Source organism: Nerophis ophidion, linkage group LG04 (genome assembly GCF_033978795.1).
Source record: "Nerophis ophidion isolate RoL-2023_Sa linkage group LG04, RoL_Noph_v1.0, whole genome shotgun sequence".
NCBI classification, from domain to species: Eukaryota; Metazoa; Chordata; class Actinopteri; order Syngnathiformes; family Syngnathidae; genus Nerophis; species Nerophis ophidion.
Genome location: NC_084614.1, coordinates 71,237,862 through 71,253,194, shown reverse-complemented (window position 1 = coordinate 71,253,194; position 15,333 = coordinate 71,237,862). Strand labels below are relative to the sequence as shown.

The window sequence follows — 15,333 nt, the reverse complement described above, 5'->3', positions numbered from 1 at the left end:
CTCGGTATGAGGAACTTGAACTTTTCCCTTCTATGTGTGTGTGTGTGTGTGTGTGTGTACTCACAGAGGGAAAGTCGCTGAGCATGTGGTAGGCTCTGATGTACAGTTCATGCTGGAAGAAGGAGAGTCTCCAGTTATTGTTGTGACGCCAGCAGAGAACCTCTCTTTAGGCCTCATAGGACACGTTAAGCACATTTTTCTCACTCGCGTGCAACAAAAAGTCCCCACAAGTTCCTCCCTGTCCTCTCGTATTTGAAACAATAATATCACACTTCGTAGTTTAGCGTTCTTAATGAGCACAAAGAGGTGGCCATTGTAGAGCATGGGAACAAGGAATGTGGGGGAAAGTTCATCCCCCTCCAAAAAAAAAAAAAAAAAAGGGAAAAGACAAGCACAAGCCACACGTTGCTGATGAAGCGTACAAAAACTGTTTGTTCCCTGTAAAAAAAAAACAATCACAAAACAAAACAGATGAACATGCACACACACATTCTTGTTTCGCAAGTCGTCTTTCGCGGACGGTTTCGCTATGACTTTAATCCCATAAACTATGGTGACGCATAGACAAGAATGAACATGGGCACAAAGAAAATAAACAGTTATAAAAATGTATGTAAAAGGTTTGTAAACTGTGGTCTTTATATACTTTGAAAACATTATTTTCAACAGGTTTCATTTTCTTTCATCAAAATTTGTAGAAATAATTAATACATGTTTCGAAATATTTTTCTATTTACATACAGTATATTCTGTATGTAAGGTAGAATACAATAGAATAGAAAGTATTTTATTGATCCCTGGAGGAAATATATTTTCTATTTACATACAGTATATTCTGTATGTAAAGTAGAATACAATAGAATAGAAAGTACTTTATTGATCCCTGGATGAAGTTATATAATTTGACCTATCCATTGAAATCCACATTGTTTTTTATTGCTTTTATTTGATTTTGTACCTATTTTTAATACGACCATGTTTAAATGCATCATTGGATGTACAAAATGTATTTTATAACATTTGAATAAAATAGTGTTGTCAAATGATACATTTTTAATCAGAAAAAACACTTAAATTGTGATTAATCATTATAAATCACAGTAAATTACTTGCTTGTATAATTTAAATTAACTTTAAAATATATATCATATATATATATATATATATCATATTTATATATATGTATATATATATATTTTTTTAAATGATACAAATGGAATTGTATTGTCCGAATGTCATACACAAAACATTCTTAAAATGTTTCAACAAATATACATATTTTTTGCTCCAAACTTGGTAAAGGTAATGAAATCCAGAGTTAAAGTAAAGGAGTATATAAGATTAATGAAATACTTTTTGATGACTAATCACATGCCTTAACTGGTTAAATTTGACTGCCCTTGTACAAGCATACATTTAAAATGTATATCATGTATGATTTATTGAATACATTTAAACATGCATAATAAAATAAAAATATTACAATATAATATAATCAAATTCAATGTGCTAACGCACAAACTAAACTGTACATTCAGACAAAAAAGTAAAACTTTAAAAAATGTTTACCAGTTACGTACTAGCCTTGGTACGTAAGGCCTAAACTGACGGATTAATAGATACATGTAAACATAAATGATGGATTACGAGGATAAACAGAGGGTTGCCTAGCAACCGGAAAACACAAAGATAGCTTTGCTAAAAAGTGATCCAAAGTTCAACCATGACTCGCTCACACTGTGGCTTACTTATGAATAGAACATCACCACCCTGGTGTAAAGTAAACAAGAGGTATCGCATTTTGATCGGGTGTACCTAATGTGTCCTGTGAGGGTGTACGCATTCTGTCCTTACCACTTGCAGGATGGTGGGGTTGCAGACGATAATGAAAGGCAGACTGCGGAAGCCTTTGATGCGGTGAGCGATGCGTACGGGGAGCTCTTTGTGCAGGTACTTGGCACTGCTCTGGGATCAGACGCATGTCAGGAGCCCCTTCCCACACGGGAATTAAGATTTTCACTGGGTATATTTACCAGGATGTGGTGTCCATCCGGGGACTTGCCAGAATACAACAGTGTCGCCAGCGTGAGTCGCACCGAAGCCTGGAAGAGACACATCGATGCGATCAACAAATCGATCATATTCAACAAAATTTTGATAGATTGTCCTAAACTCAGTAGAATCCCTACATAAATGTGGTATTGTATTAAATTCAACAGGATTTTTATGGACATTTTGTACTGTCTTAAATTTAACACACGGTTCCTGTTGTCTTAAATTCAACAGGATTCCTTTCGAAATGTTTTATTGTCTTGAAAATTGAACAAGATTCAATCTGAGTTTTTGTATTGTATAAAAAAAAAATAATTACCAGAATTCCTATTGAGAATCTTTATGATGGAAATTTTGCACAGTCATAAATTTAACAAGATTCCAATTATCCTAAATTCAGCAGGAATTCCAAAGGAGCTTTTTGTACGGTCCTAAACTCAGCAGAATTCCTATGGAAATGTTATATTGTCAAATTTTAACAAGATTCCTATGGTATTGTCTTGGATTCAGCAGGATTCAAATGGAAATGTATATTGTCAAATTTTAACAAGATTCCTATGGTATTGTCTTGGATTCAGCAGAATTCCTATGGAAATGTTATATTGTCAAATTTTAACAAGATTCCTTTGGTATTGTCTTGGATCCAGCAGGATTCCAATGTCTTAAATTTAACAAGATTCTAATTGGGTTTTTGCTACTGAGACCGTCGTCACTGATAGTAACACACACACGAGGTGTTGACCCATCCCCTTGTTCCACTGCCTGGGAGGTGAGGGGAGCAGTAAACAGCAGTGGTGGCCACGCTAGGATATAATTTTAGTGATTTAACCCCCAATTCCAACCTTTGATACTGAGTGACATGCAGGGAGGTAATGGGTCCCATTTTATAGTCTTTGGTATGACTCGGCCGGGGTTTGAACTCACGACCTTCCAATCTCAGGGCGGACACTCTAACTACTGTGTGTATAATGTGCCACACAATACGAAGGTCCTGAGTAGTCATGGGTTCGATCCTGCGCTCGAGATCTTTCTGTGTGGAGTTTGCATGTTCCTCCCACTTCCAAAAACATGCACCTGGGGATAGGTTGATTGGCAACACTAAATTGGCCCTAGTGTGTGAGTGTGAATGTTGTCCGTCTATCTGTGTTGGCCCTGCGATGAGATGGCGACTTGTCCAAGGTGTACACCGCCTTCCGCCTGAATGCAGCTGAGATAAGTTCCAGCGCCCCCCGTAACTCCAAAAGGGACAAGCAGTAGAAAATGGATGGATAATTGAGTTTTTGTATTGTATTGAAATTTAGCACAATACATATTGATATTTTGTATGGTGGAAATCGTGTACGGTTTTAAATTTAACAAGATTCCTATGGAGCTTTTGTATTGTCTTAAAAATCGGCACATCCTATTGAGATTTTGTTTTGTGGAACTTTTGCATCATTATTTAATTGAACAAGATTCTGAGTGTCCTAAATTCAGCAGGAATTCCTTTGGAGCTCTTGTGTCGAGTTAAATTCGGCAAAACTATTAAATCCACACTCCCTCCAGGATTACGCAGGTTTATTATGTGATTGTTGTAGCCTAAAATTACTGAATTTGTAGCATAAAGTTGCGGCATCAGTCACAATGTTTTGAGGCCTTTTTTTTAAATGTGTTACATAGTCACCTGACCTCAAAGGAACATGCCCCATGCTTGCATTGTTTTAGGCTGTTGGAACCGTTCATTCAAATTGCGAAACGAATAAAAGTTTCTTCTGACAATGAGAAATGTGGCACGCACTCCAGTCCAAGGGAGCAGATCCAGTCAAAGAACACATGAGTTTGCAGTGAAAGGTTTGTTCTATCTACTTTTAACATTTGATGGTATTTCCCATTAAAGTACCATGTTGGTATTATTTGTATTATATCTTGTTTCTAGATTCTTCAAACATATTTTTGCTACAAGTGTTTGTACAGCATCAACTCGACGAGTCTAAAAAAGAAAGCAAATGCGAGCAAATCTTTTTTGAAAACGTATATAGATCTATGGCACATGTGTCAAACTCAAGGACCCCGCCACATTATTTTATGTGGCCCGCGAAAGTTTGGAAATAATATGCGTTAACAAAATGCTTAATCTTTTCTTACTAAATATATAATTTTTTTTCCCTTTTGACATTAAAAATCATGTACTGCATGCAATTGCATATATTTTAAAATTATATACTATCAAATTATTATATTATCATGTATTAAAAATGTTTTGTTTTTTTAAATAAAGTAAATAAAATATCTGCCTGTCTTATGATTTCGAAACGAATAATCAATTAAATTGTAAACTGTAAAATGGACAATAGACTTTACAGTTAAATTCCGTCGACTGAGTTTTTTTTTACCGTAAAATCTACTTTGGTACCATTTTTTTTCCATATAAAGTAAGACACTAAAACATTAGAAAAAAACAGAAAAAACCCACAGAAAAACAAGATGTTACGGTACAAAACAAAAAAAAGGCAGTAATGTTGCTTGAATTTTACTGCTATAAATAGTGGTATTGTTTTTCCATTCCATTTATTCCAATTTTTTGTATATGCTGTAAAAAAAACAACTTTGTAAAACTCTGGTGACTAAGCGGACAGTTTTTAAAGTTTTATATGTACGCCGCCTTCCGCCCGATTGTAGCTGAGATAGGCGCCAGCGCCCCCCTGCGACCCCAAAAGTAAATAAGCGGCAGAAAATGGAAAAATATATATATATATAATTTTTTTTTGTAGCTTATGTAAAAAAAGTATATTGTTAATGTATTATATATATATATATATATATATATATATATATATATATATATATATATATATATATATACATATATATATATATATATATATACACATATATATATATATACATATATATATATATATATACACATATATATATGTGTATATATATATATATATACACCCACACACACACACACACACACACACACACACACGTATATTCATATATTACTCATTGTTAAAAGTGGCCCTCTGAGGGCAACCATAATTGTGATGTGGCCCTCAATAAAAACAAGTTGGACACCCCTGATCTATGCCATTGCCTAGCTTCATTTTATGCTCAAATCTGCTTTAAATGGGAAGATCTAGGCCCCTTGCATACTCAGATAGTTTGCACTCTGTTTGATGCACATTAGCCATATTGCTTTGGTGACCACAAACTTCGTTTACTTCTGTTCAAAAGTCACGTGATTAAATGCAACTTATAACATTAAATCAACTTGTAATCTAATGAATTGGTTATCAATATTTTCAGAGTTTGTTGTAACCTTAAAATCTAAAAGCAAAGCAATTCCACAAAAGTTGGAAAACAAATACTGTATTGATGTTTTACTCGTTTTATACCACACAGACTTAAAATCAGGCACAAGATGAAGGTAAAAGCACATACTCAGAGCTAATTGTACTGTACTTTTTAAAAAAATTCTGTTTGAAAATAGTAATAATTATAATTATAGAAAGAAACCCCCCCCCAAGGGGTTCTTTAATTCTGTCTATTTTAGAACTACTATTGCGCTGTTTGAGCAATAAATAGTTAATATATTCGTAAACATTGTTAATGCTGCTTCATCTACACAAAAATAATTAAATATAGAATGGAAAAATATAAACAAAATAGTGCAAACATGTTTTTCCCAAAATGTTTAAAAACATGTTATATCCAAATACTAATATATGCAGCCATATATTAGTGAAACATCTTAAAATAAAGCCCAAAAATAACACTTTAATTACATATTGATGGTTATACTTCATAAATATATTACAAATATGTTTAAAGGCTAAATGATAGAAACAAGGACTGTCCTCCTTACTCTCCTTATGTACAGATTTGATGAAAATCTCTGGATTCAACTGTATGGATCAATGTGTGCATTGGCAATAAATCATATTGATGCATTATTATCTGTCCAAAAAATTGGTAGAAGAGAGGGAAAACATGCTCAGTGTAGAAGAATGCTGCAGTTGATTTATGCACATCTGGAAGTTCTAGCATGAGCGGAACAAAAAAAATGTTGATATCACGTGCGTGACTTTTAGCTGGTTTGTTGCTACAAAGGCCATATAAAAAAAAAATACACAAAACAGATTGCAGTCTGACCGTTTGGACACGTGACTTGTAGGTTAATGAGCCTTGACTTGGGAGGCTTGTTTTTGCATAGACAAGCAACCATACGCTAAGAGAAAACTATAAATTCATATAATGGAGTTCTACTTTAAACATTTAGGCGTAGAAGGAGAAAAAGGTTGGACATTTGATACACGATTTGAAAAGTTTAAGTGTGTATGGGGTATTTTGATATTTTTATAAAAATGATACAAAGACATTAAATATCAACACTTAGTGCCAGTATTTCTCAACCTTTTTTTCAGTGATGTACCCCCTGTGAACATTTTTTAAATTCAAGTGCCCCCTAATCAGAGAAAAACATTTTTGGTTGAAAAAAGAGATAAAGAAGTAAAATACAGCACTCTGTCATCAGTTTCTGATTTATTAAATTGTATAACAGTGCAAAATATTGGTCATTTGTCGTGGTCTTTCCTGAACTATTTGGAAAAAAAGATATAAAAAATAACTTAAAACTTGTTGAAAAATAAACAAGCGATTTATTATAAATAAAGATTTCTACACATAGAATTAATCATTACTCTAAGTGCCCTCTTTATGGATTGTAATAGAGATCCCTCTGGATTCATGAACTTAATTCGAAAACTTTCCTCACAAAAAAAGAAATCTTTAACATCAATATTTATGGAACATGTCCACAAAAAAATCTAGCCGTCAACACTGAATATTGCATTGTTGTATTTTTTTCCACAGTTTTTGAACTTACATTCATATTTTGTTGAAGTATTATTCAATAAATATATTTATAAAAGATTTTTGAATTGTTATTTTTAGAATATTTAAAAAAAATCTTACATACACCTTGGCATACCTTCAAGTACCCCCAGGGGTACGCGTACCCCCATTTGAGAACCACTGTTTTAAGGGACACATTGCATTATTATGAGGATCAAAATATCAGATTTTTTTATTAATTACATATTTTTCCCATTTTTTCTTAAATTTTTACTGTTGTTTATTCCGAGAATATGCCACAAGCCAACAAAACTCCAACTTTTGTCCGCAAATGGCCCCCTGGCCGCACTTTGGACAGAACTGAAACAAGTAATAATAGTACACTTTGGTCACCTACAACAGTGGTTCTCAACCTTTTTTCAGTGATGTACCCCATGTGAACATGTTTTTAATTCAAGTACCCCTTAATCAGAGTAAAGCATTTTTAGTTGCAAAAAAAGAGATAAAGTAAATACAGCACTATGTCATCAGTTTCTGATTCATTAAATTGTATAACAGTGCAAAATATTCCTCATTTGTAGTGGACTTTCTTGAACTATTTGGAAAAAGAGATATAAAAATAACTAAAAACTTGTTGAAAAATAAACAAGTGATTCAATTATAAATACATATTTCTACACATAGAAGTAATTAGCAACTTAAAGTGCCCTCTTTGGGGATTGTAATAGAAATCCGTCTGGATTCATGAACTTAATTTTAAACATTTCATCACAAAAAAAGAAATCTTTAACATCAATATTTATGGAACATGTCCACACAAAATCTAGCCGTCAACACTGAATATTGCATTGTTGAATTTTTTCCACAGTTTGTGAACTTACATTCATATTTTGTTGAAGTATTATTCAATAAATATATTTATAAAGGATTTTTGAATTGTTGCTATTTAAAAAAAAATCTCACGTACCCCTTGGCATACCTTCAAGTACCCACAGGGGTACGCGTACCCGCATTTGAGAACCACTGTTTTAAGGGACACATTGCATTATTTTTATTAGGATCAAAATATCTGAACTTTTTTTAATAATTACATATTTTTCCACTTTTTTCTTAAATTTTTACTGTTGTTTATTCCGAGAATATGCCACAAGCCAACAAAACTCCAGCTTTGGTCCGCAAAGCTCTCTGGCGGTGGTGTCAGAGAGGAGGAGTCGAGCAAAACTCCCAGCCATTATGGACAACACCTCCCACCCACTACACTTGGACCTTGAGGAGAGAATGAGCACGTTCAGTGGAAGGCTCAGACTCCCAAAATGTAACACGGAACGACCCAGGAGGTCCTTCATACCGACAACCATCAGACTATATAATGCATATGTTCCTTCTTGACTACACTTAAATGTAGAATATATCTATATTATTCATATATTATATATTTAACATACGTCATATATTATTTATTATTGTTTATTGTGAGCGAACTGAATGTGTGTGAATGTTGTCTGTCTATCTGTGTTGGCCCTGCGATGAGGTGGCGACTTGTCCAGGGTGTACCCCGCCTTCCGCCCGATTGTAGCTGAGATAGGCGCCAGCGCCCACTGCCACCCCAAAAGGGAATAAGCGGTAGGAAATGGATGGATGGAACTGTGGTGCTGAATTTCCCCCAGGGATCAATAAACAACTTTCTATTCTATTCTATTCTAAATGGCCCTCTGGCCGCACTTTGGACGGACCTGAAACAACTAATAATAGTACACTTTGGTGACCTACAACACAAAGCTGACGACACGTTTTGTCTTTTAACATATGCAACTATATATTTTTAGCATTAATTATTACAAAATTAAAATAATATCAAAATGGCCTCTGCATTACCTCTGCCCTTGGTAGAAAAAGTTTGGACTCCCCAGCCTTGACTATAAGGATGATAACAGGAACAATATATTTGAGTAAAAAGTAGATTTAACCATTATTACAATAAATAATATTTTTCCCAGAAGTTAGAAATGAGCAAGACCTTTTGTGTCCACCCTTGGAGGAACAACAACACTTAGAACACATCGTGCCGCGTTCAGTGCCCTTCAAAAAAATCCGTCGGTTTGAACCTCGAAATTCTTAAAAGTACACGTTGTTTAAAAAATGTAAAATATAGTGTGATAGTGACTAAACATACTGATTAACGAGTGTAGAATGTAGTAAAAGGTCATTCCTGACGTATGTTGTTAACCGTCACGCTTCAATCGACGCCATTATTAAGAGTTAGCGTGAAGTCAGTGAACGCAGCTAGCTGTTAGCATGGCTGTCATTGCGAGGCAGCTAGTTAGCAAATATCCTCCTCACCTTCTCCGCTGATGTATCAATGGCTGACTGGTTAAAAAAAGATGTCACCGTCTTGGAGCGCTCTCTCGACATTTCGGAGAAGCCCTGCAGGGACGACGTGGACCTCAGTCGGCGTCCGCTCATCACTGGTAGTGGTACTGGTGCCATTGTGGGGACGGGCGCCAGCAGGAGGCTGCCCAGCCTGGGCCTGGCACGACAGACGGCCCCGCTCAGCATCTCCGCGGCGAGTCCGGCGAGTCCAGCGGCGGTCTTACGCCCGTGGGGTGGGTGATTTGGCCGGCCGCTATGAGGCCATCAGGGTCGGCACAAAGGCACGTCCGCCGCGGTTACAGTACGTAGGGGGTGTCGCTAACCATTGGTCAGAGGGGACCACGGGAGGTCTGAAGACGCCACAATACAGCAAACAGTCAGTAGACCAATCAGGACGCTCGGGGGCGGAGCTAGTATCAGTTGCACTGCGCATGTCCAAAATGAGAAAACGGTAAACAAGTCTCAGATTAATATTTTGGAAGGTTCTGGGCTCCCAAAAAAGTGATACAACTTGTAATGAGTTGCACATTTTAAACATTGCTGCATCTGCTCCCTTCACGATTACTTGCTTTTCCTTTAAAGGCCTACTGAAACCCACTACTACCCACCATGCAGTCTGATACTTTATATATCAATGATGAAATATTAACATTGCAACACATGCCAATACGGCCTTTTTAGTTTACTAAATTACAATTTTAAATTTCCCGGGAGTTTCGTCTTGAAAATGTCGTGTAATGATGACGTGTACGCAAGACGTCACGGGTTTTAAGGAAATATGAGCGCTGCACACACACACAGCTAAAAGTCGTCTGCTTTAACGGCATAATTACACAGTATTTTGGACATCTGTGTTGGTGAATCTTTTGCAATTTGTTCAATTAATATTGGAGAAGTCACAGTAGAAAGATGGAGTAGGGAAGCTTTTTAGCCTTTAGCCACACAAACACACAGTGGTTCCTTGTTTAAAAGTCCTGGAGGTGAAACTTTCCTATGGATCAGAGCGCGGTCAAGAGAACATGGATCCTACCAAATGTCAACCAGCAGGTTTCAGTGAGAAAATTGTGGTTAAAAAGTCAGTTCTTACCGGAGAAAAGCTGAGCTTGTGCCGTCCATAGCTGCCGACGACTCCCCTGAGACACTGCGCGTCAAGACACCCGTGGAGACACCCTTCCGACTATCAGGTACTATTTAACTCACTAAAACATTATCAACACAATAGAAAGATAAGGGATTTCCCAAAATTATCCTACTAAATGTGTCCAAAATCATCGGAATCCGTCCCAATGCAATCGCGTTTTTTTTTTTAACTTCTTTTTTTTAATCTTTTTTTTTTTCTAGTCCGTCATTATCAATATCCTCAAACACGAATCTTTCATCCTCGCTCAAATGAATGGGGAAATTGTCGTTTTCTCGGTCCGAATAGCACTTTTTGTTGGAGGCTCCCATTAAAAACAATGTGAATATGTGAGGAGCCCCCACACTTGTGACGTCATCGTCTGCGACTTCCGATAAAGGCAGGGCATTTCTCTTAACACCGAAAGTTGCAAACTTAATCGTGGATGTTCTCTACTAAGTCCTTTCAGCAAAAACATGGCAATATTGCGAAATTATCAAGTATGACACATAGAATGGACCTGCTATCCCCGTTTAAATAAGAACATTTCATTTCAGTAGGCCTTTAAGATCTGCCTATTAACCTGCAAAACAAAATAAAAAACTGGCAGCCCTGTTGCTTGAATTTTACCGCTAAAAACAGTGGTATTGTTCTTCCATTCCATTCCATTTATCACTCCAGTGAGTGATTAAAACTGTTCAGTACATATCAGGAGCAGCCTTTCCTCTCTACAGGACATGTACTCTACCAGGGCCACCAGGAGAGCTCACAACATCATAAAGACAGTACACACCCCCAGCACAGTCTCTTCAGCCTCCTACCATCAGGCAGACGATACAGGAGCCTGAAATCCAGGACTACGAGACTGACAAACAGTTTCTACCCACAGGCCATCAGGCTTGTGAATGCTAGCTCCCACCCCCCGTCTTTACTTTTGTCTTTTTGAACACCTTGACCACCCCCAAACTGTGAACCATCACTGTAAACACCTTTCACATTTGATCACTAAAGACACTTTAACTGCTGCTGTGACCCAAGGTCACCTCCATATTTATACTGTTGACTGTCAATCAGAATGTGCAATAATGTTATGTTACTTACTGTGCCTTGTATATACTTTTTGTTTTTATTTTTTATTTTTAGCTAAGTACCGTGCGACTTGTTCAAGGGTGGACTAGCAAACTAAGATTTTCATTGTACGGCAAACTGTTTGTTTAACTGTGCATATGACAATAAACAATCTTGAATCTTGAATTACATTTGTGTTATATGCTGTAAAAAAAACCCATTGCTTTTACTGTAAAACTGGTGAGTGAGCTGCCAGTTTTTAAAGTAACATTTTAATATATTTTTTTGCAGCTTAAGTAAAAAAATGTATATATATATATATATATATATATATATATATATATATATATATAATTGGCTGCCAGTTTTTTTGGGGTGGGGGAGATTATTAGGCAGATCTTAAATACACAAAAACAGGTAGCCAAATAAGTAAGAAAAGTTTGTTGCCAGTTTTTTTTTTTTTTTTGCAGTTTATTAGGCAGACCTTAAATACACAAAAACAGGTAGCCTACCAATTAGAAAGAACAGTTGGTTGCCAGTTTTTTTTTTTTTTTTTTTCTCAGATTATTAGGCAGATCTTAAATACACAAAAACAGGTAGACTACCAATAAGTAAGAAAAGTTGGTTTTGCACACATATACATACACATTATATATATGTATACCCTGTTTCCATATGAGTTGGGAAATTGTGTTAGATGTAAATATAAACGGAATAGAATGATTTGCAAATCTTTTTCAACCCATATTCAATTGAATTCACTACAAAGACACGCTATTAAGTGTTCAAACTCATAAACTTTGTTTCCTGCAAATAATAATTAACTTAGAATTTCATCGCTGCAACCCGTGCCAAAGTAATTGGGAAAGGGCATGTTCACCACTGTGTTACATCACATTTTCTTTTAACAACACTCAATAAACGTTTGGGAACTGAGGAAAATAATTGTTGAAGCTTTGAAAGTGGAATTTTTTCCCCATTCTTGTTTTATGTAGAGTTTTAGTCGTTCAACAGTCCGGGGTCTTCTCTGTCGTAATTTAGGCTTCATAATGCGCCACACATTTTCGATGGGAGACACGTCTGGACTGCAGGCGGGCCAGGAAAGTACCCGCACTCTTTTACTACGAAGCCACGCGGTTGTAACACGTGGCTTGGCATTGTTTTGCTGAAAAAGCAAGGACGTCCATGATAACGTTGCTTGGATGACAACAGATGTTGCTCCAAAACCTGTATGTATCTTTCAGGATTAATGGTGCCTTCACAGATGTGTAAGTTACCCATGCCTTGGGCACTTATACACCTTCATACCATCACAGATGCTGGCTTTTGAACTTTGCGCCTATAACAGTCGGGATGGTTATTTTCCTTTTTGTGGCCTCGTCAGACCACAGAACACTTTACCACTTTGTATCAGTCCATCTTAGATGAGCTCGGGCCCAGAGAAGCCGGCGGCGTTCATTGGTGTTTTTGATAAATGGCTTTCGCCTTGCATAGTACAGTTTTAACTTGCACTTACAGATGTAGCGACCAACTGTAGTTACTGACAGTGGTTTTATAAAGTGTTTCTGAGCCCACGTGGAGATATCCTTTACACACTGATGTCGGTTTTTGATGCGGTATCGCCTGAGGGATCAAAAGGTCCATAATATCATCTCCAGATTCTCCGAACCTTTTGATGATTTTACGGACCGCAGATGGTAAAATTTCTAAATTCCTTGCAATAGCTCGTTGAGAAATGTTGTTCTAAAACTGTTTGACAATTTGCTTACAAATTGGTGACCCTCGCCCCATCCTTGTTTGTGAATTACTTAGCATTTAATGGAAGCTGCTTTTATACCCAATCATGGCACACACCTGTGGGATGTTCCAAATAACTGTTTGATGAGCATTCCTCAACTTTACCAGTATTTATTGCCACCTTTCCCAACTTCTTTGTCACGTGTTGCTGGCATCAAATTCTAAAGTTAATGATTATTTGCAAAAAAATAAATATATAATCAGTTTTAACTTCAAATATGTTGTCTTTGTAGCATATTCAACTGAATATGGTTTGAAAATGATTTGCAAATCATTGTATTCCATTTATATTTACATCTAACACAATTTCCCAACTCATATAGAAACGCTGTCTGTATATATATATATATGTACACACATACACACACACACACACACACATATATGTTTATATATATATACATACATACATACATAGTAATCACACACATCATCTCCCAAAATGGCATATTCTAGTTATATTATGTTGTATTGTATTTTTATTCAGGAATTGTGTCAATGGGTTGGGTTAGGTTGTCTAAACATTTCCCACTTTGTGCCACTTACTGGAATTTCAAAGGCTGTAGGGGCCATTTTGAAACGTTTTATTTCCAAAACCAAAGCAATATATACATATTTAAAAAGGTAAGTCTTACTGTATTTTAAGTCCAAACTTGAAGGCATCAATGAGCTTGACTGTATATACAAAACGTTTTATATAGCGTTTTGCCATTTAAAAAAATTAACAAAATATTTAAAAAACATCAAGTGTTAGCGTAAATATATTATTCTTAAACAATTGAATAATGTACGCAAGTCATTAAAGGTAGAATCATATGGATTATTTGTAATACGTGATAACAACCGGCATAATATTATGTAATACAAATATTGAAACATTATGCGTATTTCATTATTTTTACACATTGCCTCATTTTTTTTAATTTATAAAAAAAAAAAACAATTAAGAAGTCACATGTACTTAAGTATTCCCAGCCTTTTCCACGGAGCTCAAAAGTGAGCTCAGGTGCATCCTGTTTGATTTGATAATCCTTGAGATGTTCCAAAAGTTTAAATTCCACCTGAGGTAAATTCAGTTGGTTGGACATGATTTGGAAAGGCACACGCCTGCCTAAATATAAAAAGGCCCCACACTTGACCAAAAACCAAGCATGAAGTCAAATAAATTGACCAAGAACTCGACCTGTCACTCTGTCAGAGCTACAGCATTCCGCTGTGGAGAAAGGAGAACCTTACAGAAGGACAACCATCCCTGCAGCAATCCAATCAGACCTGGATGGTATAGTGGCCAGACGGAAGCCATTCCTTCGTAAGGGTTTGCCAAAATGCACCTGAAAGACTCTCAGGCATTGAGAAACAAAATGCTCTGGTCTGATGAGACAAAGATTGAACTCTTAGGTGTGAATGCCAGGCGTCATGTTTGAACAAAACCAGTCCAATACCATCCCTACTGTGAAGCATGGTGGTGTCGGCATCATGCTGTGGGGATGGTTTTCACCTGCAGGAACTGGGAGACCCATCAGGATAGAGGGAAAGATGAATGCAGCAACGTGCAGTCATCCTGCTCCAGAGCACCTTGACTATGACGATAGTTCGTTTTTCAGCTAGACAACGACCCTAAGCACACAGCGAAGATATCAAAGGAATGGCTTCAGGACGACTTTGCAAATGTGCTTAAACGGCCCATCCAGAGTCCAGACTTGAACCCCATTGAACATCTCTGGAGAGACCTGAAAATGTCTGCGCACTGACGCTTCCCATCCAACCTGATGGATCTTGAGAGGGGCTTCAAAGAGGAATGGGCGAAACTGCCCAGATATAGCTAAACTTGTGGCATTGTATTTTAAACATACTTGAGGCTGTAATTGCTGCCAAAGGTGCATCAACAAAGTATTGAGCAAAGGCTGTGAATACTTATGTACATGTGATTTATTTGTTGTCTTTATTTTTAATAAATTTCAAAAAGCTCTAAAAAAAAAAAAACGTTTTCATCATGCTGTTATTGGGAATTGTGTGTAGAATTTTGAGGACAACAATTAATTTATTTAATTTTGGAGTAAGGCTGTAACATAACACAACGTGGAAAA

The 15,333-nt window shown here is 36.4% G+C and overlaps 1 protein-coding gene across 1 annotated transcript in view; it reads right to left on the bottom strand.

Moving 5' to 3' along the window:
- The window catches only part of bckdk (branched chain ketoacid dehydrogenase kinase), a 30,938-nt gene extending 21,309 nt beyond the window's left edge, over nt 1-9,629 (bottom strand). The window contains exons 1-4 of the mRNA XM_061898975.1: nt 9,235-9,629; nt 2,034-2,102; nt 1,855-1,965; nt 65-112 (exon numbers count right to left, since the gene is read on the bottom strand). Of these exons, the coding sequence (XP_061754959.1) occupies nt 65-112; nt 1,855-1,965; nt 2,034-2,102; nt 9,235-9,450 (444 nt within the window). The 5' untranslated portion in view covers nt 9,451-9,629. The remainder of the gene's footprint in view (nt 1-64; nt 113-1,854; nt 1,966-2,033; nt 2,103-9,234) is intronic.
- Between the last annotated feature and the right edge of the window lie 5,704 nt (nt 9,630-15,333).